The sequence below is a fragment of the Buteo buteo genome, chromosome 9 (genome assembly GCF_964188355.1).
Source record: "Buteo buteo chromosome 9, bButBut1.hap1.1, whole genome shotgun sequence".
Taxonomy (NCBI): Eukaryota; Metazoa; Chordata; class Aves; order Accipitriformes; family Accipitridae; genus Buteo; species Buteo buteo.
In genome coordinates, this window is record NC_134179.1 from 2051145 (window position 1) to 2078638 (window position 27494).

General features: G+C 54.6%; 1 protein-coding gene across 4 annotated transcripts in view; it reads right to left on the reverse strand.

Moving 5' to 3' along the window:
- LOC142034147 (protein CEPU-1) overlaps positions 1–27494 on the reverse strand; it is a 351450-nt gene that overhangs the window by 32011 nt on the left and 291945 nt on the right. For all 4 annotated transcript variants that reach the window (XM_075034863.1, XM_075034865.1, XM_075034866.1 and 1 more), the window contains one exon: positions 20955–21187. In XM_075034863.1, the coding sequence (XP_074890964.1) occupies positions 20955–21187 (233 nt within the window). The remainder of the gene's footprint in view (positions 1–20954; positions 21188–27494) is intronic.

The window sequence follows — 27494 nt, forward strand, 5'->3', positions numbered from 1 at the left end:
TACGGTCTGGACAACAAAAATAGGCCAAGGAGGTATTACCGTTGCCGTTTCAGAGAGGTGGAAAGAGACAAGTGGAGGCGGAGCGCGTTGCCCGCCATCGCCCAGGAAGAAGCAATAGCTTCCAGCTGCAGGGCCCGGCAAAACTAGAGCAGTATTTATCATCTTCAGTGCGATGCTCGCTAAATCACAGAGGAACCTTTCTGATGTTTTTAACTGCGGAATCCACATCAACCCAATGCAGCATGTTTGCAGAGCTCACCGAGACTTAAAAAAAAATAATTAAAAAAAAATCAAGTCAGACTTTGCACTGTGACTCCGGTACCGCGCGTGCAGATTTGCACCCTCCCAGGCGAGGGGCAAAAATCTGTAATCAAATCAACTGACCAGATTCTAAAACGTAGTTAAAACAGATTAAACTTGGATTTCCCAAAACACGACCGTTACATCCTCCTCAGCAATACAACAAGAGATTTAAATTTTGCTCAGAGCGGGCAGAGGCGGAGAGATGATGGCGTTGCTGCTCGGCTGGGCAACGGGAGACTTTGCGATTCTCTCTGACAAGCGCGAAAGCAGCTCGAGCCGCTCACGCACCAGGGAAAAAGCCCAATGTGCCCCGGCAAGCTCGGGACATGCTCGGGGACAGGCAATTTATTGCGGCCCACCTGGGATGAGATGAGGCAGGAATGGCTGGGAAGTAAACCAGAGCGACAACGTCAGCAAAGTCGTTAGCTAACCCTTAAATTAAATGTGCAGTGGTAGGATTTAACACGACGGTTATTGTATGCTAATTAAATGTTTGAGTAATTAACCACACGAACCATTTAAAATGCCTTTCCGGAGACTGAACAGGTATGTTGTAAGGCCTTTACAACACAAGGGAGGGAAACCTTACTAAACAAGCGATCGCAAGTATATATTTAATATTATTTAATGGTCACCGGTGCTCCCGTTCCCTCTGCGTTAAAACGCTTTCATCGTCAGTTGGCATCGCTGTGGCAACAGGGCAGAGGAGAAATTTCTTATGCTGAACGTGGGACGCAGATGGAGCTGCTCCCCTATGGGAATGAATAAATAAATAAAGCTAAATAAACGCAGGCTTCCCAGGCGGGAACCCTCTCCTTGCGGGCAGTCCTTTTGTGTTCAGCATCTCTCTCGCTCAGAAGTGATTAAACATGGCAGTGTTGGCCAAGCTGCTCCAGTGACACAGCGCAGATTTCCCCAGAGGTGGACCGGTGTTTTATCGATCCGACGGCTTCTTTTTTTCCCCCTATCCTTGCCGTGATGATGGGAAAGGTCTCTGGGCTGCTCTCAGCCACTGCAGCTGCCCAGGGCATGCCCCCAGTTTGCCCGGACTTGGCGCCCGCTCGTACAGGCAGAGTCTCCGGGACAGAAAGCAGCTTGCTTAAATATTTAACAAAACCATATGGCGCGTTACACGTTCGAGGGCGTTCAGTCAGGTGATATATGTCTTTATGGATCCAAGCATATGCGCTTGCCTACACAGATACATTCCTTGGCACACAGGCACCCTCCTGCCACCGGCACAGACTCTATCCCTGCCATGCTTTCACCTCCAAACACCCATCACAGAGCCAGCGCAGGTGCAAAAGCTCACCCATCCCATGCACGTACCCCTCGGCCCTGCCATCTTCTATCATCATTATTTCCCCATCCATCTTCCTTGCGTGCCACGACCACGCCGCTCACCCGCACTTTTGTCTTGCCGCTGCCTCCCTCGGCACGGCTGGGCTCCGCGGGCACCCCAAATTTCAGCCACGTGTCAGGCGACAGGCAAGAAGGTCCCCGAGAGTTAAGGGAGCGTGGACCTGGAGCAACCCCTCCACCAGAGACGGGGAAGGAGACCTCAGACGAGCTTCACCAAGCCGGTCGCCTTCCAGGAGCAATGGTGTTTTTTTGCGCCTTAACCACCTTCTTTCTACCCAAGTTTTGGGAGCCAAGCAATACACGCGTGGCCTTTCCAGACCTGCAAATCCCTTCTCGCGCGGGAGCTGGGCTCGCAGCCCCCGGCGGCAGCCTTGCAAGCCAGCGGGCTCTCCCGGTAAGCCCAGCGAACACCTTGCTTCCCTCTCATAAAACACGCAAACCTCCATCTTCCGGCACGAGCGGCATCTGCTCCAGATCAAAGGAAACAACAGAGAACAACTATAAAAGTGTCTCGAAGAAAGAAAGAGAGGGAGATTCAGACTGGCGTTCTGCAGGTGATCTGTGATGTGCACCGGCGGCTTCCCGAACGTCGGGCTGCCGCTGCTCCTGCTTTTAATGACGGCGTCTTACCGCTGTCACCCCCAGACTCTTCCCCACGTTTTACAGAGCGCTGCTACCACACGTCCCCCCCCGTGGGACTCGGCGAGGGTGGGAGCCCCGGGTGCCCCTGCCCCGCTCACGGCGACGCTACGAGTCGGACCGAGCCCACGCTCCCGTGCCAGCCCACGGAGGGGTCCGCCAAAGCCGGCGGGGACCCCCGCATCGGGCTCCCCATCCGACCCCCCCAGGTCGGAACCAGAGCAGTCTCTTTGGCTCCGGCAGCAGCCACCGATTCCGGAGAAGGTACGGCACTCCGGCTGCCGCGGTGCAGGCACCTCCGCCGTGCCTTCTCCCTCTTTTGCGGTCAAAACCTTCCTGCCTTTTTAAGGAAGGCAGAGAGCAAACCGGGAGACCTGCGCCTTCAATTACAGGTGTATTATAATGGGCTTTTAAATCAGTTTGTGCCGCTCTAACACAACCATAATTAAAAGAAAAGCAGAGGGGGCTTCATCCTTCCCTCCTACCAACACAGCTCAAGAGCCGTATTGAAGAAGTCCACCGGGCGCGAGGAAGGGCAAACGCAGCCTGAGAGCCTGCTTTTAGCTACGCTGCTGGGTCACGTAGGCTTGTGTACAACCCCCTTACAATTACAGGTGCCGACCCTGGCCCCCGGGGCCACCTATGCCCTGGGTTTGCCCGACCACCCCCTTCCCCGCCGGCGTGCTGGGTTCGGCTCAGCTTTGCAGAGGGACCGAGCCCCCTCCGAGCAAACCTGGCGGCAGCCAAAGACATGAAGAAAGAAGCCTGGAAACGAAGAGGACATACGTCACGACCTTAATAAGCAATTAATAAATAACTAATGGCAATTGCTCGTTTTAAAGCAAGGCGTAATGAGACGTGTCATACGGCACCGAGATGTGTCTAAACGATTTCCCAAGCGGATAACGGCTCCTGCTGCAGCAAAGCTCTCCCGAGCTTGGAGGACACAAAATTTTTTACGCCCGCCTCTGCAGCAGGTTATACGGCATGGCATCATAATAATTCAGAGGAGGAGGGGGGGAAACAAGACGTTTCCAATCATTCATTAGTAAAGCATTTGTGAACGAGGGTATAATTCACCGCATAAGCAGCAGGGTTTCTGCAGACAAACTTTATAGCTAAGTGCCAAAAGGGAGCCCAATCTGATTCCACTTACGACAGCATAAATCAGCAATACTCCTACCGCAGTCGACAAGGGATACGCCAAAATAAATGTGGCACGAAAACAGAGTCGGGTCTCCAGCACAAGGACTTTTTCCCAACTTTCGGACGGGTCCATGTCACCAACCTGGATCCAGACTGCCGCTACCCTAAGGAGCCAGGGTGCTGCCTGGCTGGATTTGGTCCCCTGCTTTCAAGGCTCTGAAGGGAACTACATAATTTTTCCTACCACAAAAAGGAAGAAACACCTGAGACCAAGCCCCACACCTTTGGGGAATCAAGCAACAGTTTGCTTAGCACGACTATTAATAAGCAGCTTTATAAAGCAGGCAGAATCCATCACTCAGGTTTGGGAGACCCGAGTTCTGCTTTCACGTTATGATGCCCAAAGGAAGTCCTGACACTGCTCTGGACTTTGTTGCCTTCTCTAAAAGGAGTCTAACGATGCTGATCTCCGTTATAAACTACTTCACACTCCTCTTTCAAAAAAAAAATGTCAAAAACCCAAAAAAAACCCACAACGCCCCAAAACCCAAAGAACCCCATAAAGATTTAAGAATAAAGTTTTTGCTTCATTAACCATGAAGAAATGCAGATGGACAAGGACTGTTTGACGGTTCAGCTCCCTGTCTAGACAGATCTCATTTTCAGCTCCACGCGCTCCACATGGAGCAAGGATCTAGTTTCCAGTTTTTGCACTCTGAGCCACCTGGGATTTCCCCCCTGCAAGTCAAGCAACGCCTCATAAAAAGCAGAAAATTGAAGGATCTCGAAACCTTAAGACACCTGCATCATCTCTCCCCCATTATCGACACCTCTCCCCGAGGCACGACAGCCTCTCTCACGACTACCTCCACGATGACCATCAAACTGACAGCGACTCCGTCTCACACTGCTCAGGGACCCAGGGTCCCCGGCTCTGCCCCTCTCGTCCCACTCGGCGCCGACGGAGGCTCCGTCGGACCCCCCGGGAAAAGTCCCCGCGTGGGGATGAGCCGCAGCGTGCCGAGGGCGCCCGAGAAAGTTTGAACGCGCCTTCTTGTTAATACGAAGCTTGTCAAACCCATCACCTAGAAATGCTGAATGTCTTTATTAGATTCCTTTATCTCCCCCCGAGATCGGAGGGACACGACGAGATGATTCTCAGTGGAGATGTCATCATCCAGAAACTAATTAAAGGCTGCGCAGGAAGTCGGGCCACGCGCACTCTGGAGAACAAAACGCATTAGCAACCCGAGTCAAGAAAAATATTACAAGTGAACTTCAGATCAGAAAGGGCGAGCTAGGGATTTGACAATACCCCTCCTCTCCCCGTCTTTCCTCACGCTCCCTCGTCCTCAATAGCTGTCCCCCAGCAGAAACAAGCCGCCTGGGATCTCGAGGCTTTCTGGGACCAGCCCCTGCACTGCCATCTCCTGAGGGATGCAGGACGACATTGGGTCTTTTCCTCCACTGGGTCACACCCCAGGAGAAAATCACGATTTGTGGAATTTCCTTTTCTCTTCATGGTAGAAAAGCCTCCTTGCTGCGGGTCAATAAGCTGCAGAGAAGGATAGCTTGATGCCTGCACCGCTCCCTGCTCTGCCAGAGTAGTTCTGGGCAAAACGCTTGGTCTTTTTGGGTCTCATCTCTCTATCAACACAATGACAAGTATTTCTCTTCCTTGCAGGGTTATTAAAAAGACAACGGCATGTAAGATGGTAAGATACCCAGAGCCTATGGTCGCAGGAACTGTAGGTGGGGACATTTCTGCATGGGGACAGTCCTACTAGCCACAGCCTACGCGTAGCTGGGGCTCACGTAAGCCAAGATACACGGATCTAGTTTAGGGCACGCATCTCGAGCAGATGTGCCAATAACAATAACACTACCCAGTCAACCTGGAGTCTCCCGTACCAACGAGCAGCGAGTTTACACGATACTCCTCGCCTGGTCCATCAACGTGCGCTGTCCCGCTAAACTCGGCATGAAACCTCAGCTCGTCTCCCCAAAACCAGCCAGAGGGCAAGGGGCCATGCCCCATGCTGACGGTGAAGGTCCTGCTCTCCACCCTGCTCCCGGAGAGCGGGGGGGGTCTCCCCGTGCCCCACCAGCTCTCTCTGTCCACGAGAAGCGGGAATCACGCAGAGGGCTAGATGTGCCGAACCAGCCCTGCGCCATTTCAGTCATCAAAAGGGACCCGGCAGCAACAAAGGAGCTCAAACATCCTTTCCAAAGATAAATCAGATGCTCTAATGCAGCCTGCATCTCCAATGAATATAGGGCAGGTGTCTCTGAAGTGAAGTAGTAGTTAAAATGATGCTCTTTAAATTACATTTTGGCTATTTCAGGCAGACAGGTTGTGTGTGGGTTGGGTTGGGTTTTTTTATGATCTATCTAGAGGCTTAAAAAGACACAGAGAGAAATAAATCTCCCTTCCATTAAAAACACACTACGCTCTCGCATATTTGTTCTTATCTCCGCGCTCTCGCACTCGTGCTCCCTCTCCCCCGACTCGAGCACAAAGTAAGTGTTTACGATTACGCTTTCCACACTGACACTAATCTAATTCGAGGAGCCGTGCAGCCCGTGCCCGGGGAAAGCGCGGTGGCTCGCCCGCCCTTGCGGGAGGATGAGCGGCGCTTCCCGAAACGCTGCGACGGACACCGGGCGCCCGACGGTTTTACTTCAAACGCTGTCGAGATTCGTGGCGTTAATGTTGAACCGAGTGAAAGCCCCCAGTTTTGATTGAATTGCAAGTGAAGTCTATTTGTACCTTCTGGGTCTATCTGCGTCCTTTTCACCTCTATTTATCCAACTATTTATATCCTTCCTCCCCTCCTGAGCTCCCCTACGACATCTTGGACACCCTCAGACCCCGCCGTGCTCGATGCTGTACCAACAAGACACAAAAATACAGCCTTTGCCCCACGGGGCTCTCAATGAACATGTGAAAAAGGAGACAGCAGATGAACGCAGGCTGCATTCCCAGCCCTCCCGGACATCACCGCTTGCAAACTACCATTAGGCATTGCATCGGCATCAAGCTTGGGGAGGGACACGATGGGGAGCGAGAGTTGGATGTGCAGAGAGTTGCCCTCGTCGGTGCAGGGAGCAGGGTTGGATGCAAACGATCTCTACCGCCACAGGTGCCGTGCCATCACCGCTTGTCCCCAAACCCTCTGTGCGCTGAGCTCCAGCCCTTCCAAGTGCCTCCTCGTGCTCCAGCCAGAGGCTTTACTTCTGCTTGGGCTTCCTCCTGCGTTCATCTTTGACTCCGGTGAAAAAACAGATCAGGAGGGGAGCACGGCCCTACTATTCTCCGATGGGGTGGTCCAGAGGCTGCTACTTGTGACCAGACCCTTTGTTTGGTTGCTTATATAGCGGGAGGTCGGCAAGGCCCAGCAGTTCCAAACGAACCACGGGTGAGGTGATTTATGCCTCCAGATGCTGCTGCTCCTCCGGTCCCCATAGGAACACATCTCTTCGCACAAGACTCGTGAACCCATCCATCGCTCCGGCAGAGGCAGGTCTACCTTCCCAAAGATGCCCCGCTGCACTCCTTCCTCCCCTTAGTAATTTGTTCACACAGCCCTGCTCTCGCAGGTTCTCCTCCTCGGGCTCCCAGAGCCCCCCAAGCCTTCCTCACCCCTCCCGTGGAGTCCTCCCCATCCTGCACCCTACCTGAGGCACCTCGTTAGCATCCACCTTGACCCAACACGCCAACCGCCCCAAACCCAGGGGATCAACCCAAGGCTTGGCCGAAGCTGCCAGAAACGAGCAGGAGAGCTAACATCAACCATCCAGAGTCCGTGCGATGACGCACGCTGTCCTTCCCACGCCTTAAAACATCCTTAAAAGAGAGATCTTAGCACCGCAAGGTTTAGCTCTCAGAAGGTTCAGCAAGGGTAGAGGTAAGGTTGGTCTCTGCTACTTCAATTCATCTCACGTGCCCCAAGGACAACCCTTTCCCGCAGACGCCCAGCTTCTCTCGGTACCTGCGCGCATCGCCGCCTCCGCTTTCTCGGGGTGCGCCAGCAGCGCTGGCATTAACAACCCTATCATCAAAACGCCCCCCCCATGAGATAAGGGACCGTTATTATCCCCACCGTTCAGACGGGGAAATGAGGCCCAAGGAGCAAATGGCCCAAAAGCGCCCGTTTGGATCGATGCTCCGTTGGCACCTGCTTTTCAGGCTCCACGGCACTCAGGAAGCACGGAAAAGGCACCAGGACGGCTGCCAGGCCAGGTATTTCCAATGGGCCGCACGAGACAAGAGCACTGCGGTTAAAAATTAGTCATCAGGCTGTAGAGAGCGCAGCAGGATATCCGCATGCACAGAGGGACAATTAAAATTTCATTACCAAATTTCAACCCAAAGAGGCTACGTTTGATAGAGTTAAAAGGAAAGGAAAAGGAGGAAGGCAATGCTACCCCAAGGCAGGGATATCGGCGTGCCCAAAGTACGTGGGGGCTGTTCTCCTTTTCCATTGGGACTGCTCCTTCGTTTCCCATTTCTCCTAAACGCAGCCCTCGTGCCTTCTTCTCGGCCACCCTCGCGCCTCCAAGAACGCCAGAAAAGCCAGAGAGAGTTATCTCCCACCAGAGCGCCCTTTAATTTCCCTATTTGTCTTTCTAATGCCCAGCCTCATCAACGGCACTGTCTATTCCCCGGGTGCTCTTACCTTTGATGGAAGGACTATTTTTACCCCTTCCTTCCTATGCCACCGCCGCCGCCTCCTCCCATTTAATCATTTTGGAGGCTCTTTATCCACAGTTTCCTTTCCTTTCTTTCCTCTTTCCCTTTCATTTTTAAAACCTGTGGTTCTCTGATTCAAAATCATTACTGTTTTTAACTTGGCTTGAGCCTCTTTAATTAAGTTACTTTCCATTATTTTTTATCTACTCCATTTGTCTACATCCCCCGCACCCTCCCTCACTCTTCCTTTCCTCCCCAAGGCAGGCTGGGTATGAAATCTTACATTTCCATTTGGCTAACAATCACTTTGAATTTTTAAATGCTATTAAATTGGATCACACCGGTCACTGGACTGGAGTTGTCGAGCTGTGATATTTACTCGCGCCAGTCAAAGGGAAATGAAATTGCGGCAGCACGGGGGGGAGGCGATGGGGGAGCGCAGATTTATTCTGCCCGCGGTACTTGCAAACAGGCACAATCCCTTTGGATTTTCAAGCGAGTTCAAAGGAAACTCTTACGCTCAACCATGAATGTATTGTAATGTCTTTAATAAATCAATTACTAGTTGGCAGGGAAGTGTCACTGCATCTCCAATCCTTGTAATCACCTCAGCTTTGCTGTGTTTTAAGTGCCGAAAAACCATGGAGGTAGACGGGGAGCCAGAAGAAGCATCGGCGTAGGGCAAACCAGAGAAAACACTTCTGCTTCGTCTTGCCAGAAAAGGCCGAAAGGAATTTGCGTCATGGAAAAACACACCCGCCCGGTGACCCCCAGCACCAGAACAAGGAAATCACGGTGCCGGAGGGACCCTGCCAGCACTGCATGGGGCTCACCCTTCCCAGGGCAGCTCCTGGGATGAAAAAGCTCGGGAGGGATGACTGCGACAGGTTCACCGAGAAAGGCGGTGTGGCAACACGTGCCTACCCCAGGGATTAAGCCTGGGGCGATGGGAGCAGCCCCCTGCTCCCGCCTGCCCAGGGCTGAGCATCGTCCTCGCAGGCAATTTGCAAAGCAGCGTTTTCCTACCGCCTCCAAGAGCGATGCAACCTTTTGCTGCATGTTAATTAGGGGCCTGAGTTTTGTGCTCCTGCCTTCGGGAGGGTGCCGGTATTTCAATTTTGCTAAAAGAGGCCATTTTCCATTTGAAAATTTGCTAAAACGAAAGAGAGTAGGGTTTGATTACAAAGCAGTCCTGGCCAAATCCAGCCCCTCCTCCTCTGTCTCCGCTGACAGCATCCTCCCCTCCACAACAACAATCATCTAAGCACAAACAGACAACGAAGCTTTTCAGAAAGTAATGAACTCCTGTTGGAGCCAAGGCAGGAAGGGTTTAACGTTCAGCTCGGAAAGCTTGGCGAGGCCATCAATTTTATAGCCCTGCTGCTGAAGGAGCGAAAAAAAAATAATATTTCAGACAGACTCGGCCAAAAAGAAAAGATAGGGAAGGAAAACACTGCGAGAGAGATTTAATTCCACAAGCGGAGAGAAGTGTTTGCAAAAGAGGAGGAGGATCAAAGGCTGAAGCTCTCGGGCTGGCAGGGAGGAGGAGGGATTACAAGGAGGGCAAACCATGGAGAAGACATCTCTGTTGACCCCTCGTCTCGAGGCTGGTCCAGGCAAGGACAGCCCCGGGTACAATTTGGGGAGCCCACTCACCGCGAGGGCTCGGTGATGGGGAGGCTTTGGCAGTGCGCGGGGTGGACTGAGACCTGTTCAGCTCGTCTCATGTAAGACAGCAAGCCAGGTCAGGGTCTGCAACCTTCACTGCCTTGTCCCAGTCTCACGCTAGATGCTACGGGAGGAAGGGAGAGGAACCCAGAGCTGAAGTCTTCTGGGCATCTCTACTGCTGGCTAGATGGCATCAGCAACCCAGACATGAAAAACGAGCATGGGTCCACCTAGAGCCATGAGACCTCCCCATCCCCTTGCCCGCAGCCGGTGGGGCCGTGCTGTAGGGCTCTTCCAGGGATCCAGCCCTGGACTAACAAGCAAAGCCACCTCGTTTCCAAGGCACGGGGCAGAGGGAACTCACTGCTGTTCTGCACCACCAGCTGCTCAGACAGACAACCAGCCAGACCCCGAAAACCCAAATCAGAAATCTTTCAAGACCATATTTCCACGTCTTTTCTGAAGGACCACATATCCACCTCTTTTCCAAAGGTCCCTGCCTTTTTGTTCTCTGCTTCCCACTTTTCCTCCCCTTTCCCCGTTGCTAAATCTCTTTCTCCTCCATTGCAGCACCAGAACAGATGGGAAAAGAAGGGCAAAACAAGATCACAACTCTCCCCGTGTTTCAATGAAACCCCCCTTCTCCGAGCTTCAACCCCTCCTTCAAAACCCAAGAAAAAAAACCGCGCAGAAAACACCACGTTTCCCCCCTGGTCCTCCACTTCACTCTCCCATGGGCTCAGTGACTCCCTTCAGCCCATCCTTAAGCTCGTGGATATTTGCTGGAGCTTTTCTAGCACTCGGTGCCCGCCGCAGGAGGCGGCAGGGCCGGGCCGGCTCTTCGGCAGCTGTTCCCTTGGCCTCTCCTTTATCTCCGGCATTGTGTTCACATCTGCTTCCCCCTCTGCCTCTTTCCCTGCCACTGGGAGCCTGGTTTTAAATCACCGCTCAGCGCGCCGGCTGCCAGGCGCGGGTTTCATGCCGCCCAGCGTGCCCCGTTTGGATGGGGATCCAAAAGCCGTTTGCAAGCCTCCCCCTGCCTTTCTTTTCTTTTTTTTTTTCCTCCTTATTTTTTTTTTGATCCTTCTGAACCTGCCAGCGCTGCCACACTGCTTTCCCCTCCTCCCTTTTGGCTGCGGAATTATCTTGGCTCTGGAAACATGTTCAGACACCTGGTTGCTGGCAGCGCGGGGCTTTGGCAGTGGCTGGCTGCGTGCAGCTCTCCGATAGGGAAGGGGAGGCGAGCGAAGCCCAGCCGGTGCGGGTCAACACGACCCACCTTGGCTATCGGGGACGTGCCGGTGGCCGCCTGCACCGCTCCCGCCTGGCCGGTGGCTTTGTCGAGCCTGGCACCGGCAGCGATCCCACCACCCGCACGCCTCTGGCTTCGCCTGGAGTTTTGGCCGAGACCGATTTCTGGTTTCGCCGGGGGGCGGGGGGGGGGGATTTGTACGGCAGAAAAGCACAGCTTTGTACAGCATTGCCCGGGAGCTGCGTTTTAAGAGATGCATTTAGGACAAGGCACCGCCATCTGCGGCTTTCTTGCCCGGCACAGAGCGCTGCTCCTGAGCACGGCAATTTTGGTGGAGCGAGGCAGCAAAATCCCTAGGGAGCAAACAGAGCGGGGCACTTGGAGGGATGCCTCACGGCCACTCTGCCCACGCAGCGGCTCCAGACTAAATTCCCCTTTCGGACTGCAATCCCTCCACACTATCAAAATAAAAAAAAAGAGAGGGCTCTATCCTTCCCCCAGACAGGAACATACAAACTTCCCTGAAAAGCCTGGCCGATGCCTCCCCAGCCTCCTTTCACCCATGCTCTGTGCAGGATTGCAAGCCAGGATCCCTGTGGATGCCGCCTTCGATGGCAAAGGCTGCACCAGAGAGACCAAACTCCCCCGGGAAGAGCCCCCTGCTCTTGCTCTCCGACTCCCTGAGCCTCTGCAACAGGCTTTCGCTTCTGGACTTGCCTCTGGGGGGACTGGCCAGAAAAATCAGTTCTAAAGGCCAAAAAGAAGAGCCAGATTAAAGTATCAACTCTGAATTTATGCTCGGGACTTAAGGTTTAATAATGCAACAGAAAATCAATATTTAATAAAGCAAATGATGGAGAAAAACACTGAATGGGAGATGAGCCGCTGCTCGTGTTTTCAAACATGTAACTCCCGGAGGAGCCGGTTTGGCAGGACAGATGCAGTACCAGATTGCCACGAAGAGCTGGCACGCAGGACACCCCAGGTCCCACCGATTCCAGCTCCGGTGTCAAGGGGGCTCACGGGTCTTTTATTAAAGGACAAACAAGGAATTACAGCGGTGGTCAGAGTCCAAATACCCATGGAGAGAGATCAAATGCTGATGCACAAGGGGAGCCAAGCAGCTGCCTCGCGGAACAGGCGCAGATTTGTGCTAGGGCTGGAGGCTGGGCTTGTGAAATGCGGGCAAGCGGGCGGCAGCGCACCCAAATTCAGGTTTCGAATGCACCGAGAAGAGCCGCCAAGGGATGGACGAGGGCTGAGAAGCCGGGAGGGAGCCCAAGGGCTCAAAGCAGAGGATAAATCCCTGCCTACCAAGCCAGAGAGAAGGCGGTGTAGGCAGTTCAGGGGTGCAAGCGAGCAACCGGGGCATCCAGCCCGGCTGGCAGGCGCAGTGGTACGGCAAGCGCGCATCCCTGGGCAGGACGAGGGATGCGGCAGGGATGCGGCCGAGATGCTGGGGACAGATCGGCAGCTCTGACTCCCTCCCCTGGAGGCTGGAGAAAACTGCAGCGAGCCCGTGCGTGGCACAGAGATGTCACCTGCGCCTTGTGCAAAATCGGCAGCCGCCCCAGCAGCCACGCTCGGCCGACGTGTTGCCTCGCGCCGTTTGGCAGATTTGGGGCGAGCCCCACGAAACCGGGCTGAACGAGCGAGCCTGAGGAACAGATGCTCCAAGACGTTCGATCTCGCGGCCCCGGGCAGGACATCGCTCGCTCGAGCCATATCCAACCTCACCACCGCCACGCCTGAGGCTGCGTGAAACGCTGACAACCGATGCTGAGCCGCAGAGCCTCCCCTGCAACCACCAGCGCTGCAATAATAAATGCCTTTTGCAGCAGCAAGCCTCGCTGCCTGCCTACCCCGCCGAGCCTTTCCAGCCCTGATACGGGCTGCGCTGCCAGCTGGGAAGGGGGGGCAGTTTTCCCCGTGCCCACCCAGGTGACGGAGGGCACTGCCTGGGGCACGCAGCTCGGGATGCACAAAGACCCTCGCCCCGTCTCGCAAAGTCTGGGGACTCGGGATAAGCCCTCGAAACAAAGGAGACTCGGTGCCCAGCAGGTAGGTGTTATCGGGAGGTATCCCTCCGGGGCAGCAAAGCCTTTCATCCAAGCTCCGGCGCCCTTGGATGAAACCCCCTCCTCTCGCACGCAGCGTGCGCAGGGTTGCCTGCTGAGCCCTGCAGCACGGCAATAATTTGTGGCTTGTGCCGGGATCCTTCACGATGGAAGATGACATATAAATATAAAATGTTATCGCTCCATAACAGCCACATGCTATAAAACGCCGGGCAGAAGGATCTGGAACTGGATGGAGGCAGCGCTTTAAATCCTTCCCTGCAGAGTTACTGCTGCTAAAACAACAGACCCGCTCCAAAGAGCTCCGGCGACGGAGGGAGAAGAAGAAAGGCCCCGATAAAAACACCGCAATTGTGGAATTAGGCAAGTAAGGTGACTTTACTCCGGCGTGACCTTCCTGTACCGACAACCCTGGGGTAGCTGTAGTACCGGCGCACCGGTGACGTCTCCTCCCATTCATCCCCTGCCGTGACTTTCGGCGGATGCTCCGCGTTACTATAGTAACAATAAAGCGCTGGTACCAATGTTACACTACGACGAGTTGACTCTGCTCCCGCGATTACGATAACAATGCTGTTACTGTAGTAACGTTACATTGTTGAGGTCTCACTGTTCTACCCTTAATTTTATTGTCGTAAGATTAAATTGCAATAATGTTATTGAGCCGCCATTAGCGTTACCATGGTAACAATAACATTAAGGTAGCGCTATCGCATTACAGCGGTCCGACCGTTCCACCGCAAATATTTTAATGTAGTAAAACAAAAGAGATTACCGCAGTAGCATTAAACTGCAGTGACCTCGTTAAACTCCCGCTGGCTTTACCAACACCAAACAACGGTCCTCTGGAAACCGTCCGCAGCGGCGGGGAGAAGCCCCGACGTGCATCCCGGTGGCGGGGAGATGCCCCGACGTGCATCCCGGCAGCGGGGAGAAGCCCCGACGTGCATCCTGGCAGCGCGGGTGCTGCCGTGCCACCCCTTCAGCTGGCGAAATCCACGGGGAAGGAGGGGGACCTGGCACATGCAGGGGGCGAGTGTGAGACCCGCGGACGACTCGAGTCCTCCTCCGGCCCCCGCTTGGAGAGCTGTCGGTGCAGGGTGCCGCTGGCCTCCCGGTTTCACCCGCTCCGCTGAAGGCGTTAGCCGCTGTCGAACGGCTCCAGGTGAGGCGGATGACCTCTCCCTGAAAGCCTTCGGAGAGGACGGGCAAACGGGGCCACTGGGAGCTCGCGCGCTCAGAAAGGCTCGGAGAGGAGTAAGGTCTTGTTTTCTAGAAGAGGGGTGATCGGGGAGCAGCCTCTGCGGCTCTGCCCCTCTCCGAGGGAGTAGTAAAGAGAGTTACGGCGAGCTCACGTAGCCACCACGAAAGTGGACACGGCTGCAGCTGGGGAGGAAGGAAAGAGCAGAGCCACGGGGGGGTGGGAGGTGGAAACGGCCCCGCAGGGCATCGATGTGCTGTCCCAGCACCAGGGCGCAGGGCAGCCGGCGGGGACCGCGAAGGGTTCGTGTCAGCACTGCTTAGGGGAAGCCCGCAACGCACCGGATTACAGCATTAGCGGTTCACCGGGGGAGAAAAACAGAGAAATCAGTCACAGCCTTGGTGTACGCAAAAAAAAGGAAAACATGAAGGAAATGAAAGCGGTCTGCGTGTCCTATGAATCACTGCCTCTTCCTTCCCCTCGCTCTGTTCTCCTGCCAATTATTTCTCCTCGGGAACAGGATACATCTTCCCGTGGGTCTGGCAGCGCCTGGCCCGCTGGCATCGCCGGGGTGCCAGGCAAGCACGGAGGACGCCTTCCCTTCACCGCTACTTCTCCGTTAACCAACTTGCTCTCTTGCTAACGAGGACAGCGGTCAACGCGCTCGAGCGCCGCTCACCTCCCCATCCCTTCCCACTCTTTTTTGACTCCCCCTGCACCAGCAGGGCTCACCCACACGCTCCGGGAAGGAGGACGTGCCGCAGCACGAGTGGGACGCGTCCCCAGTGGGATGCGGCGCGCCTGCCATCCTCCAGCAGCAAGAGCGGGCACGTAACTGGGGCAGCCCGAAGCTGCGGCGAGGGCAGGCGTGTGAGCCGGGAGCAAGCGCTTCCAGTATGGGCTCTGGAGTCTCCGCTTTCCCCCCCTCCTGCCCCATGATATAATTGCTAATTAATAATAACGTTTAGCTCTCAAATAGCGCGTTCCATCTTCAAAGACCTCTGTCGACATTAATGAATTAATCCTCATCAACCCCCCTGTGAAGTAGGTGACAATTATTATCTCTGCCTCGCAGATGTTAAATTGATTTGCAAAGAGGTCAAGTGACTCGGGGGAGGCCGGAGGGAGCCTGCCCAGCCGCATGCCGGTTATGGGGCCGCTCCACGAGGGAGCACGGACGAGCGCGTCAGCGGGTTAAACCCACCCGCTGGGCTGACGGGCCCCTGCGGAGAAGCGAGGGCTGGTAACCTTGGAAGGGAGACGGAGAGATCCAGGGGCAGCGATGGGCGTGGGAGCAGCAGAGATGCTCCCCCGGGGGCAGAGCGAAACGGGGATAGAAAGCCAACAACTAGGACAGTGCGCGAGAGCGCGTGGGAGACCTTCAGTCCTCGACAACAGCCTTGATACAAAAGAAAAAGACGCTTTGATGGAGGGACGGTGATTAGCAACAAAAGAGAGATGGGGAAGGAATGCATCAGTCAAAGGAGCCGAGAGCGCAGGCGAAGCAAGGGAGGATTTCGATTTTGTGCCGCTGGTTTCCTCCTCTCCGCCGGTTTGGGGACGCTCTCAAAACTCTCCGCGTGCCTTTTAGAAGGCATTATGTAAACCTGCTTTTGCTTCTAGAAAGGACAGCTGCTCTCACAGGGGAAAAAAGGTGCGAACACACCAGAAAAACCCACTGCAGAAGCAGCTCCTGTGGTTTCTGCTGGGAAGCATCCTGCCCAGCGTGAAACTCCAGCCCAGGGCTTCATACGTGGCCAACGTCTATGCACCCTCGCTGCTGCTGAGCAAATCCCTCTGCCCCTCCTCACCCCCAGCACCAGTGGCTTTGGTGGTGCAGGGGTCAGGCTCAGCCCCACGGACACCCCGGCTCCGGCAGCGGTGCCAAAGCTCCTGGGTGGAGGGTGGTCAGGAATGCTCCGAGCATCTCCGGCCAAAAAAAAAAAAAGCCAGGCACAAGCAACGCATTCCCACCCACTCTGTTTTCCCTGCAAGCCACCTTGAGGTCTTTTCGACAAGAGTGACGACGACTGCAGGGACCGATCCTTCCTTCTCAGCCTGCGCCGCCACGCGAACCGCTGCCCCTCCATTCGGCAGGGCAGGCGTTTCCCACGCACCCTGGCGTAAGGCAGAAAAGCGGCCGCAAAAAGTTATCCGTATTCTCCCACGAGTGAAAGGGGCTTATGGCATCAAAGGAAAATTAATTGGGCAGAGTTCGGCGCTTGAAACAAAGCCGGCTCGGGCGCCGCAACCCCACCGGCGGCTTTATCTCGCCGGCGCACACCTTGGCAGCGATGCTCCCGGGGCGGCCCCGGCGCTGAGCGAGGTGCCACCGGCACGCCACGTGTGCCCCCCGCCACCGGGGCGGCCCTGTGCCACCTGCGCCCGCAGCCCCCCGACTCTGGCGAGCAGGTAATTAACTCCCAAACAAAGGCAGGGATTTGCAGATTAACCCGGGCCCGGGAAGGAGTGGGAAAACTCATTTACACCAAACAAAAGGGGAGGGGTGATTAGTTGCTTCAGTGACAACAGAAAGAGCCAGATAGGGCCAAGGAAACTGATAAAGAAGCGGGGAAAGCGCTAATATCCCCCAGTTGCCTGCCTTTTTTTTTTTTTCTTCTCTTTCTTTCTTTCTTTCTAAGCACTAAAATTCCACCATTTTCTATCATGCAAATTTGTGTGCCTAAGTGAGATTAAACTCTGGCAGGCTCTGTGCCTCCTTCCCCAAGTCCATTTCCCGCGCCGAGATAAGGCCAACTTTCCTTAATGCATCTTACAAGGCAGTGGGAGTGTTTTGCAGGCGCGCATTGGAGAGGGCTTATTATCAATACAAATAAGAGCTTTCCAGACACCGTCCTCCTCCTCCTCCTGCCTCGCCTCTCTCTTTTAAACCCAGGAACCCAGAGAACAGCTTAAATAGCTTGAAGTGGCCTGCGGAGAGAAGGGGGAGGCTGCGCCTGCGATGCTGCTGCAGGGGCAAGTGGGACTCGCTAAGGAAACCAGAGTGGGATACAGGAGAGGAGAGGAAGGGAAAGCATCGCTCCTCAGAGGTCAACGGGGCCCAAATCCTCTTTCTCGCTCTGGGTTTCTGCGTCCCTCCAAGTTCAGACCTCGCCTGCGGCAAGTGAGGCTTCCCTGGATTTTGCCTCTTTGGGATTTTCACCCAGAAACACCTCGCTCTTCCCAGGGTCCAAGGCAGACTCCTGCAAACGCGGGCAGCGCTGCTTCCCCGTGGTGCTTTGTCTGGTCTTACGGCAACTCCTTCTAAGAAGAAACGAGGGCTGAGTGAGCGGGACAGGCAGGCACCACCTTCCAGACGCTGCCGATTGACATGGACGCTCCCCGAGCTGCTCATTTTAGGTCCAGCTGTAGTCTGGGAGCTTCTTTCCTGGGGAGATCCAGGTGCCGAGAACCTCCTTGTATGTTTTGCAGCTATGTTGTTGGCTCACATCAACTTGGCATTACCAACACCGAGCCTGACCTCATTTAAAGCAGTCCCCGAAATAGCAGGTCTGAACTTTGATGCATTCAATGCCAAGGGTCTGTCGGCTCCTTCCCGGGCTCATTTGTCCCACATTAGCACAGAGGCAGCGGGAAGGAGAGATGCACCAACCTGCTATTCCTGGATCGGCAGCGATCACCTTTTGCCTTTTGTAGCAGGATTTCAAGACTGACAAGTGTTTCTGAAAGCCTGACCGATGAGGAAAGGTAGGAGAAATGGGGCTTGCATCATTTCAGAAAGAAGGTGGCTAAGGGGCAACACGATAACAACCTTCCCAAAAGCAAAAGGTTGTTACAAAGAGGACATTGATCAATTGTTCCCCACATCCGCTGGGGATAGGCTGAGAAAAACTCCACTTCATTTGCAACAAAGAAGGTTTAAGTTAGATATTAGCTATACATTTTCTAATTATAAAGGTAGCGAAGCAGTAGAATAGATCGTCTAGGGAGACTGAAGAACCTGCTTTGTTAAAGATTTTCAAGAATAGCTTTCAAACGTGTTTGCCAGCCATGTCTCTGCCTCGTTGCAGGGGGATGGGCTAAATTAGCTCTTGAGGTGCCTTCTACCCACCTATTTTGGGATCTCAGCCATCAATACAGTCAACCTAGAAATAAACGTACAGCGCTTCCCTGGCTGCAGCGTGGACATCCTTGGTTCCCGGTGGTTTCTAGCCGATCCTCTCCCGCTGCCTTGGGGGACCATCCCCAACCCTCATACCCTAAAGGAAGCTCCTTCTCTCACCCCCATTCCCTCTTCTGTTTTTTGCTCTTTTCCCCCCTAGCACCGCCTCCTCCACCAGCCCTTGGCAGACACCAGCGATGCCCCAGCTCCTCGCTCCCTCCGTCCACAGCCGTTTCCCAGCGATATCCCCTACACCTGGGGAGAAGGAGGGATGCACGGCGTGGGCTGAGGGCGCTCGGACCCTAGCCGATACGCACCCGTCACGCCTGCCGAGGGGAGCAGCAGGTTGCTGACATCCCGGCTGGAATGGGAAGAGCTCAGAGCCCACCACGGCCAGTCCCTTTGGAGAGCGCAGCCTGCCCCGGGGCACGATTTAATTGCATCCTGAGAGGCTGGAGTACTCCTGCCTCCAGAGCTGCGCCCCAGGCCCTTTCCTTGTGCAGCAAGGGGAAAGTCAGGACCTGCTTAGAGCAACCTGCACACCTCTCCCTTTCTGGCCGCACCTGGACTAACCCTGTTTAAAAGGGGAGACCCCCCCTCTCCCACCTCCTCTCACCGCTTCTCCTTTCCTATCAGGCTGCGGGAAGGGGCAAGAGGTCCCACAGCCACGCGCTCAACTTGGCACATCCCTCAAATCTGGCGCTTGGACACCCTGCTTTCCCGGGAGGGAGGGGTTAGCGCCGTTTCCCACAAGCTGAATGTCATTTAGGACAGGATTATACTGGCCTGCGTATTTACTGGGCCCATTTTCCAAGGCGGGAGAGTTAATCCTGGCACCCCAGCCAAATTTTAATCGGGGTCATTAAGGCAGGTTTCCCTTTAATTGGACACAATATTCACTTTCGTGTCCCGCTCCAGCGTGTTGCTGCGCGTTACGCTCTTGCCACCTTCCACCCAAGAAAGGGCTGGGTGAGCCAAGTAATAGCTCTTGAAATTAGGGGGCCTGCTCCTAAGAGCCAGTATTTCTATCGGCAGTGGTGAGGATATTCAGCAGTTATAGGATTGAGCTCATCACCGAATCCCCCAGTACTTAACTGTATCGCTGCAAGGAGTTAAGATACGACCTTTTCCTCCAGAACCCAAACACCTCTTCCTAATGATATAGCAAGGCACAGGAGGGATGGACTTGGATGCCTGGTGATACAGGAAATTTAGGTGAGGAAACGGGAAGCAGAAGAGAACAGATAGAAATTGTCCTGCATCACCCCAGTGTCTGATGGCGACTTCAGAACTTGCGCGTGATCGACTTTGGCTTAAGAAACTCAGGCAGGTAATAACAGATTGCAAGATAAACAGCAAGGTCCCGGGCTGGCAATGCATCCGCTTTCTCTCCGCTGTTAATGGAGATGGAGAAAGTCCGGCTCTGTTTAGTTTGCTCGATTGCTCGAAGAGAAAAGAGAAAACGGGAAGGGAGGGAGGGGGGAAATAAAGGCCCTGAGTTGGGGTTTTTTCCCCCCCTTCTATTCATTAGGCTGTCAATAACGCTCAGGCCTGGCATATCGACGGTGGATTAGCTCAACCCGACTCTGTGTACAAGACCAATGCCTTTTTAACCCAGCTTGTTTCCAAATCAATACACCCATCAGCATTCGAAAATTAGCCCGAGACGAGATTCCAATACTCAAGCTGGTATGTCATGCTAAAAGGGCTTCTGGCCAAATCACAGAAGAAGGAAAAAAGGTTGCTAGCAAGGGATTAGACAGTTTCCATTAATCTTCCCCGAGACTGCCTCCCTAAGAGCGCAGTGGGCCCCGTACGTCCCACCACGCAGGCTCCCCCTTGCCCAGCGCACGTCCCCCCCACGTCCTGCAGCACGGACACGGGAGCTATCTTGCACGAACACCCATCTGCTTGACCATCACGTGCGGCCAGGCTCGTATGTCCCCTCTCAAGAGCCCACGTGTGCCTGTACGCCTCCTGAAGAGCGCACGTACGCACCCCATGGACCGCGCAGCCTCGCTCCGCCACCCCATGCCGGCCATCCTCCTCCTCCTCCTCCTCCTCACAGAAGTACAGTGTTTCAACACACAAACACATATTGTTGGTAGGCATACACACACCCCCGCAAAGTACACAAATCTGCCAGCTCTCTCTTTTCCCCCAACACAAGTTTGACTTCAAGCATTGCCTCCAGCATGGAAAACAAAAAGCCCCATCAAAATGCAAGAACAACAACAAACAGCAACATGGGTTTGCCAGTGACTACTTTGGGAGGCAGAGCTGGCTGGATCAGAGCCCCAGGACTACTCCAAGAAAGTTGGATAAATGCATTGCCCAGCTTCACTGGGACTCTCCAAGCCTGTTGATCGGCCTCTACATTTGCACCAAGTTGTCTTACATGCTCGACGTAGGAGAAGACATAGGGCGAAAGGGAGGCACAGAAATCAAAGCACCGAGCCCAACCCCTCTACAAATTCCCTTCCTCTTACCTTGCACAATGAGATGGACACGCGATGTCTTGGGGTGATTGTCTGTCTGCACGGAGCAGGTGTAGGGGCCCTCATCGTACACGTCCACATCTTGGATCTGGATGCTGTACTGGGTTTTGGTGTTGGCCAAGAGCACCACCCGAGGGTCCAAGCACCACTTGTCATTGCCGGCATAGAGGATGCTGCTGCGGTTCAGCCAGGCCACTCGGGTGACTCGGTTGTCCACGGAGCACCTGGGGAGAGGCAGAAAGGTGACCCGTCAGCACGCTGGTTTGGGGCACTCTGCTCCCCCTTCACAGCCCCCCCGGTCCTCCTGGCACTATTTTTAGCTTTGCTGCCAGCAGCGGTTGCAGAGACCAAGTGCCTTCAGTGTCCAAAGAGGACAACGTCAGCGCTTTACCTGCAGTGCTCAGGGCACCGATATCCACCTAAACGGGTGGCACCAGAGATTTTTCCAAGACCTTCACAACGATTTCAGATGTAGGGAGGTCAGAGCCACCCGGCACCAGTCACCAAAGGACCTTTTGCTCCCCCATTCCCATTTGCTCCTTTGCAAACTCAGAGACAACCAGAGCCGAGCCAAAACCTCCATCCTGAGTCCAAACCACAGGTTTTTTCGGGAGGATGCAGGTTGCTACCTCCTGCCCAAACCCATCACTTGCCATTCTCTCCGCAGACCTTCATATCCCTGCAGCCAGGCAAAGAAATGCAAAGCGGAGCCGGGAAAGCAGCTTGCACTGCTTCACAAAGGAGCAAGGAAAATTTATCTCAGGAGAAAACCAGCTCTGACACACCTCTAAAGAGAAACCTTGAGCTTCCTACCATTTGTCCCTTCTGTCAGCTCTTCCTTCCCTGCCCATCATCTGCATCGCTGCGTCTCCCTCACTTACTGCACCTTAGCCCTGCTAAGCATTCCACTTATCGAGTGATGTTTTGGAGGTAGAAATCTTCTGTATCCAGCCTCATTTACAAACTGAGCCCGCCCAGAAGACAACACAGTGCAAACCTCTTCTCTTCTGAGACTTTGCTCCTGGAGGATGCTATTTTCCTGTCCACGTTAGCGGGGGCCGGTTTTGCTCCTCCCGAAGGTCTCTGCCAGCCCTGTAACCCTCCATCCCCACATTCCCCAGCAAGGTTTGAAGGCTCCATTTCAAACGAATTGTCTCCAGATGAGCAAAGAGAAGAAGGCCCAGAGGCTGCCCGCTGTCCAAGCCCTTCCCTAGGCAGCAGAAACCTGCAGCCACCCAAGCCAGCTAAAACCCCGCTTCTCTCCGAGCAAGTTTGCGATTACGGAGCCGTTAGGACTTAGCCACGCTTTGCTGGATGCCGGCGACGGAGGATAATGTCCCTGCATAAAACCACTCAGCCTAAGATCCACTGTTTATATTCTCCCCAATCTACTTCATTACTTGTGCAGCGGCTGGGATGCAAATTAACTTCGGAGGCACTGAAAAAGAGCACGGCAGCCTCTGGGAGGTTTCACACGGGGTAACCTCAACGAATGCAAGGGGCTCAATGAGCTGTACACGCCAGACTGCGCTAGCAGGGGAGTTAACGGCAAGGAGGAATGTATCTGTGGCGTGCGGACTCATCCTGACACTTCAGGGATTGTGTCCTTTTCTCAGGGTGAGCCATCTCCTTACCGGCGGGCGACTTCTCTTCCCACGTCCGCTACTGATGCCAGCGAAGACACAGGTACCCACCCGGGTCAAGCTGTCTCATCTAGCCTCTTTTTGGAGGTATCTCTTTGGCCCCAGTCGTTACAGGAGAAGCCTAAAGAACCCGCTCAGCCTCAACACGCAACATTTGGAGGTTAGGGATGACCGTGAGGTGACGTGCCCAAGGCGAGACGAGTAGTCTGCAGCCCAGGACTCCCCTGCTGATTTGCTAGGCAAGGACCCAAGCTACTGCACCATCCTCCTTTCTGGTGTGAAAAACATCCGATAAATTAAACAATTTTATTGCTGTTCCATAATGATATTACGATAATAATAAATTAAATGTGAGCAGATTTTTATTATCTACATAAAAAAGCGCAATAGATTCAGCCTGGGCTGAACACCAAGAACTTGGCTCTTGCTCTCAGCTGCATTACAGCTTGAGCAAAACCTGAGAGTTCAGTTGCTCAAGTTGAACAAAACTTGAGATTTCTTCCCAGAGGATGGTTTTAGTATATCGTACTTGGAACATCAGCTCTGCTACCTATGGGGCTCGAATAAAATGCAGGTGGATATTTGGTGCTTGGCTCTGGCCTGCCCGTTGCAATGCCATGAAATAGGCTCCCGCAGCTGTGGCGAGCGGCACTTCTGAACGAACACAGGGGTGTCCACCCTCGCTGCCAAAGCCGTATCGCAGAGAAGGACTGGGTGACGAGAAGCCAGACGTGGCTTGAATTTCTCGGACCGGTCTTTTCTGCGGCGATTATCCTTGAGGACCTGTAAGCAGGCTGAACTAAAAATATATATTTCCTCTCTCCTCCTCCACGCCAGTTTTTTTGTGAAATGCATCAGCTTAGAGATCCCTGGATAATAATGGAGGCAGACAGTGTGCAATCCAAGCATTCCCTCTATCATATGGGCATTTAAGTGCTTTTGAAAAGCAACGGGGCTCAGGTAACGCATGAGGCAACAGTGAAATAAGTGCTTTCGCCCTTCACAGCACTCGGTCACAAACTCTTCTTATCACCTAGACACGCTTCTCTGTCCCTGGGATCGGCAAGCTTAAAGTTGCTATTTTATTTTATTTTCTTCCTTACCTCCTAAAGCTCCTGAGGCAATATATATATAATAAAGCGCAGAAATAGCTCCTGGGAAGGATGCACTCTGACCTCTGGATACAGCGTGCTATTTAGGGGACGGCGGGTCGCACTCCTTCCAACCCGCCGCGCTAAGCCCCGGTCCTCCTCACGCAAGCGCCGGTCGGGGTCCCGGCATCCGAGGCTCGCTGCGGCGACCCGACGCTCTTCCAGCCCCTCCATCTGCTCCCCCTTTCCCTCCTCCAGCAGCTCCTCTCTCCAGAAGCCCGGCGCAGGGATGGGAAGCCCTCCTCTCCCGCACGCGAGCAGCCGAGCGGAAAACCTTTGGCTTCGGCCGGGAAGCCAGGCTCCAGGCGCAGGTGGAGAGCAAAGCCACCGCCGAGCCTGTAGCCTCCTCCTTTCCCACCCCGCTCCTGGCGAGGTGCGAAGCCCCCGAGATGCTTTTTCTACCTCGCTGGAGGCTCTCACCCTCCCTCTCGGCCCATGACGTGCCAGGGAGGGAGGGGGGAGAGAGGTCCCCGGGGTGCCGGAAAACAGCGCTCGCCTCCAAAAAGAAGATGTAAAAATAATTAAGCACAGATGAGGTAATTTTCTCGCTCAGGATCCTTAATCCTGGTTATGTTCCTGCTCAGAAGGCAAGGCCTTCTCCTCCAGGAAGGTGAAAAACTGCTGTCTGTCAGCACAAGGAGACGACGATGCTGTTCCCTCTCTCTGCTGTTTCTTTCCCTCTAAACCCAGAGCCCCAAGCCTCAGGGCTTCTCCTCCGGGAGGTGGAAACGCTGCTAACACACCGCTGCTGTGTCATCCTGGGGGTAGGGAGCGATGGTTTGCAGAGGTAACTCCTCACTCTGCGCCAGACCCCCTGCTCCCTGCTGCCACCGAGGGCGCCTCAAAATGACCACAAGCGACGGCGTTTGGGCATTTTAAGACAGTTGCATGCGCCGACCAAAGGTGAGAGCTGTGCGCGTACATCTTCCCTACCTGTCCCAACCCGCTCGTGCCCTCGCCCCACACTCTCCAGTCAACGACGTATGGTGGGCGCAAAGGGGACACCGGCGCGGGCTGGTGCTGCCCTTTCCCGACCCGTTAACGTTTCCCGCGGCCAAAGCTCCTCAGCTTCGCTATCCGCTCTCTACAAGCAAGCCGGTCCATTAGGGACTGGCTGCTCTCCCCCAAACCAGCCGGCATCCCCGCAGCCTGAGGGGCTGAGCTCGTACGGTCCAAGTCCTCGTGCCCGTACCCTCCGCACCCCGTGCGAAGGGCCCAGGGGTGCAGCCAACAGCCTGCCTGGCTGCAGGGACACCGATCGAAGACAGAAATTGGAAGAGGGAAAGCAACGCCGTAAGCTTTCTGCCACCTCGGGTAACACAAGCACAAAGACGAGCAGGGCTGAAAATGCCAACAAAGCCCTCGGTGGGGACAAACCAGCCCTGGCCGGAGGGGAGCAGGCTGCTTTGCAGACATAAACCCGCTCCCAAAGAGCCCACGACCAAACTGCAGCCGCCACAATCGAGTATCAGGAATAAAAAAGCAACAGGGTGCCACGGCTGAGCGCCCTGACCACTGATCCTGCCCACACTTCATACAGCCCCCGGTACCTCCCTGCATTTTTGGCGCAGACACAGATGGCACACGCCAGCGATGACATGCCCTCCTGAATTTCTCTCTTTGCTTTTGCGAGTTTGCACACAGAAAATGACGGGAGAGGAGGTGGCCCGGCAGTGGGGGGAAGGAGGTTTTTAATTACTGAAGTGTAGTAATTGGCACACAACACTTTTTTGTTGCCTCTTATGCAGATCGCTGGTGTTCCAGCGGGCTGGGCTGGAGAGCACAGATTGTCTCAACCCAGCAGGACACACAAGAAATGAATAATGTTAATTAGAACTGAAAAGAGCTCAGCGAAATTACCAACCTGATTGCCGCTTTCATTGCAATTATCAGGGTACAAGCTCCATCGCGGGGAGGCGGGGACGGGGCTAAGCCTGGCTCACCCCAGCAAACCTGGTGGCCCAACCTGGGGCTGTGCCCAAGCTGACCACCCCCCCCCCCGGGCTCGCTTCTCCTTCCACCACCACCGAATTTCTCACGGCGTGCCCACCCTAGAGAAACCGCCTTCCCAAATCCAGGCCACCTGATGGAGTTTCACACGTGTTGTGCCACGGCACCGACCCACCATCAAGCGTCCTTAGATGTTTTATCTTTTTCTTCCGAGTCTAACTCAGCAGTTCCCAGATCCCTCTGGATTTTGAAGCGTTTTTTCTCTGCTATGGGCTAGACCAAGCTGGAAATCAGCTTGCAGGAACTAGCCTGAGGTTTAAAACTGGGTGCAAAAGCCTCCCACTGAGGCTGGGCAAGGAGACAAGCTGATCCGGCCCTGCCTTGTCCCCAGCATCTCATGTCCCAGGCGGCACCTTCCAGCCTCTGCACCATCAGCTGTGCTATAAATGATCAACTAAACTAGACCGTCGCCGGAGGCAGGAGCTTCACATCTCAGATTTATTTCTGTGATTATCACATTTTATTGTTATTTATTAGGATTAATTAAAGGCCGGGCTGTGAACAACTCAATCCCATTCAGGCACAGTCCCACTGCTCTCATAGACTTTCCGATGATGTTTATGGTCTGGTGGCAATAGAATTTCGGCCATCAATTCCTGAGCAAAGGGAAAACCGGGGTCAGATTGTCCCATGCTCCTTGGGAAAGGTGCTGCCGACGATCCCGTAAGGCTGGGATGCGCACACTATGGACGGCCTGAGTGTGGTTATCAGGGGGGTAGTCTAGAAGCTTTTATACTAATAAATATTAAGCCAAAATCCTCGTTGCCACAAGCCAGTCTGGTTTCCCTCTCCTTACTCTTTGCCGTAGCGGGCTAAGTCATGCACTAGCAGTTTCTACCAGTCCAGCCCTTCTTCAGCAGGGTTTACAGCATCTGTTCACTTTCCGTGCACATATAGACTGCGTACGCTTACACACACTCACTGCAGCACCGTCTGCTCACATACGCACCGACACGCAATGCTGCCCTACACACCAAGCACCAACCCAACAGCAAAGGCTTTTTTTTCAGGCGTTGCGTGCGTGCAACACACGCGGCACGTACCGAGAGCGCGTCTGCTCGTCGACACGCACGTGGCAAATGGCGCGTGCATCTCCAGCAGTAATCCCGTCCCGCTCACCCCTCCGCGCGCTGCAAGCGGGGCAGCAGCAGGGACACCCATCTCAGTCCATCGAACTTGGGTGACCAGGCTTGATGTGCAAACCCGGGCAGGGGGCATTCGCAGCGGCAGCTGGACTGCTGGATTAAACTGGTCCATAAGGTTTGGTGCTGGCCTGCTGAAAGCCCCAACCGCTCACCCAGGCGGCTCTGACGGGGGCTCGAGGCTCATCCTTGCTGGGATCCGCACGCCTGCGTGGCTGACACAGCAGCAGGGTTCTTGGCATGCCCATCCTCGCTTGTGCCCCACGACCACCCCAGCCGTCCTCACCCTCAACTGCAAGATCAGCTGGAGGGCATCCCTCGAGCTCACACTGATGCAACGCCACCAAAGTGGACTTTGTCACGGCACAGGACGGCTGTCGGGACCGAAAAACCGCTTCCCTGCACGGGGAGCCTGCCGCCTGCCAGGCAGGAGCTGACCGAAAGATTAACTCGGCAGCAGGGTCCGGTGGGAAAGGGGGGGTCCCGCTGGGGCTGATGCCTACCTCCACTCTTCCCCTTGCAGCAGCCAGAGCATCTCCAAAGGCTGCAGGGTGAGGAGGTGCCCTCGGATCAGCTGCCACCCCG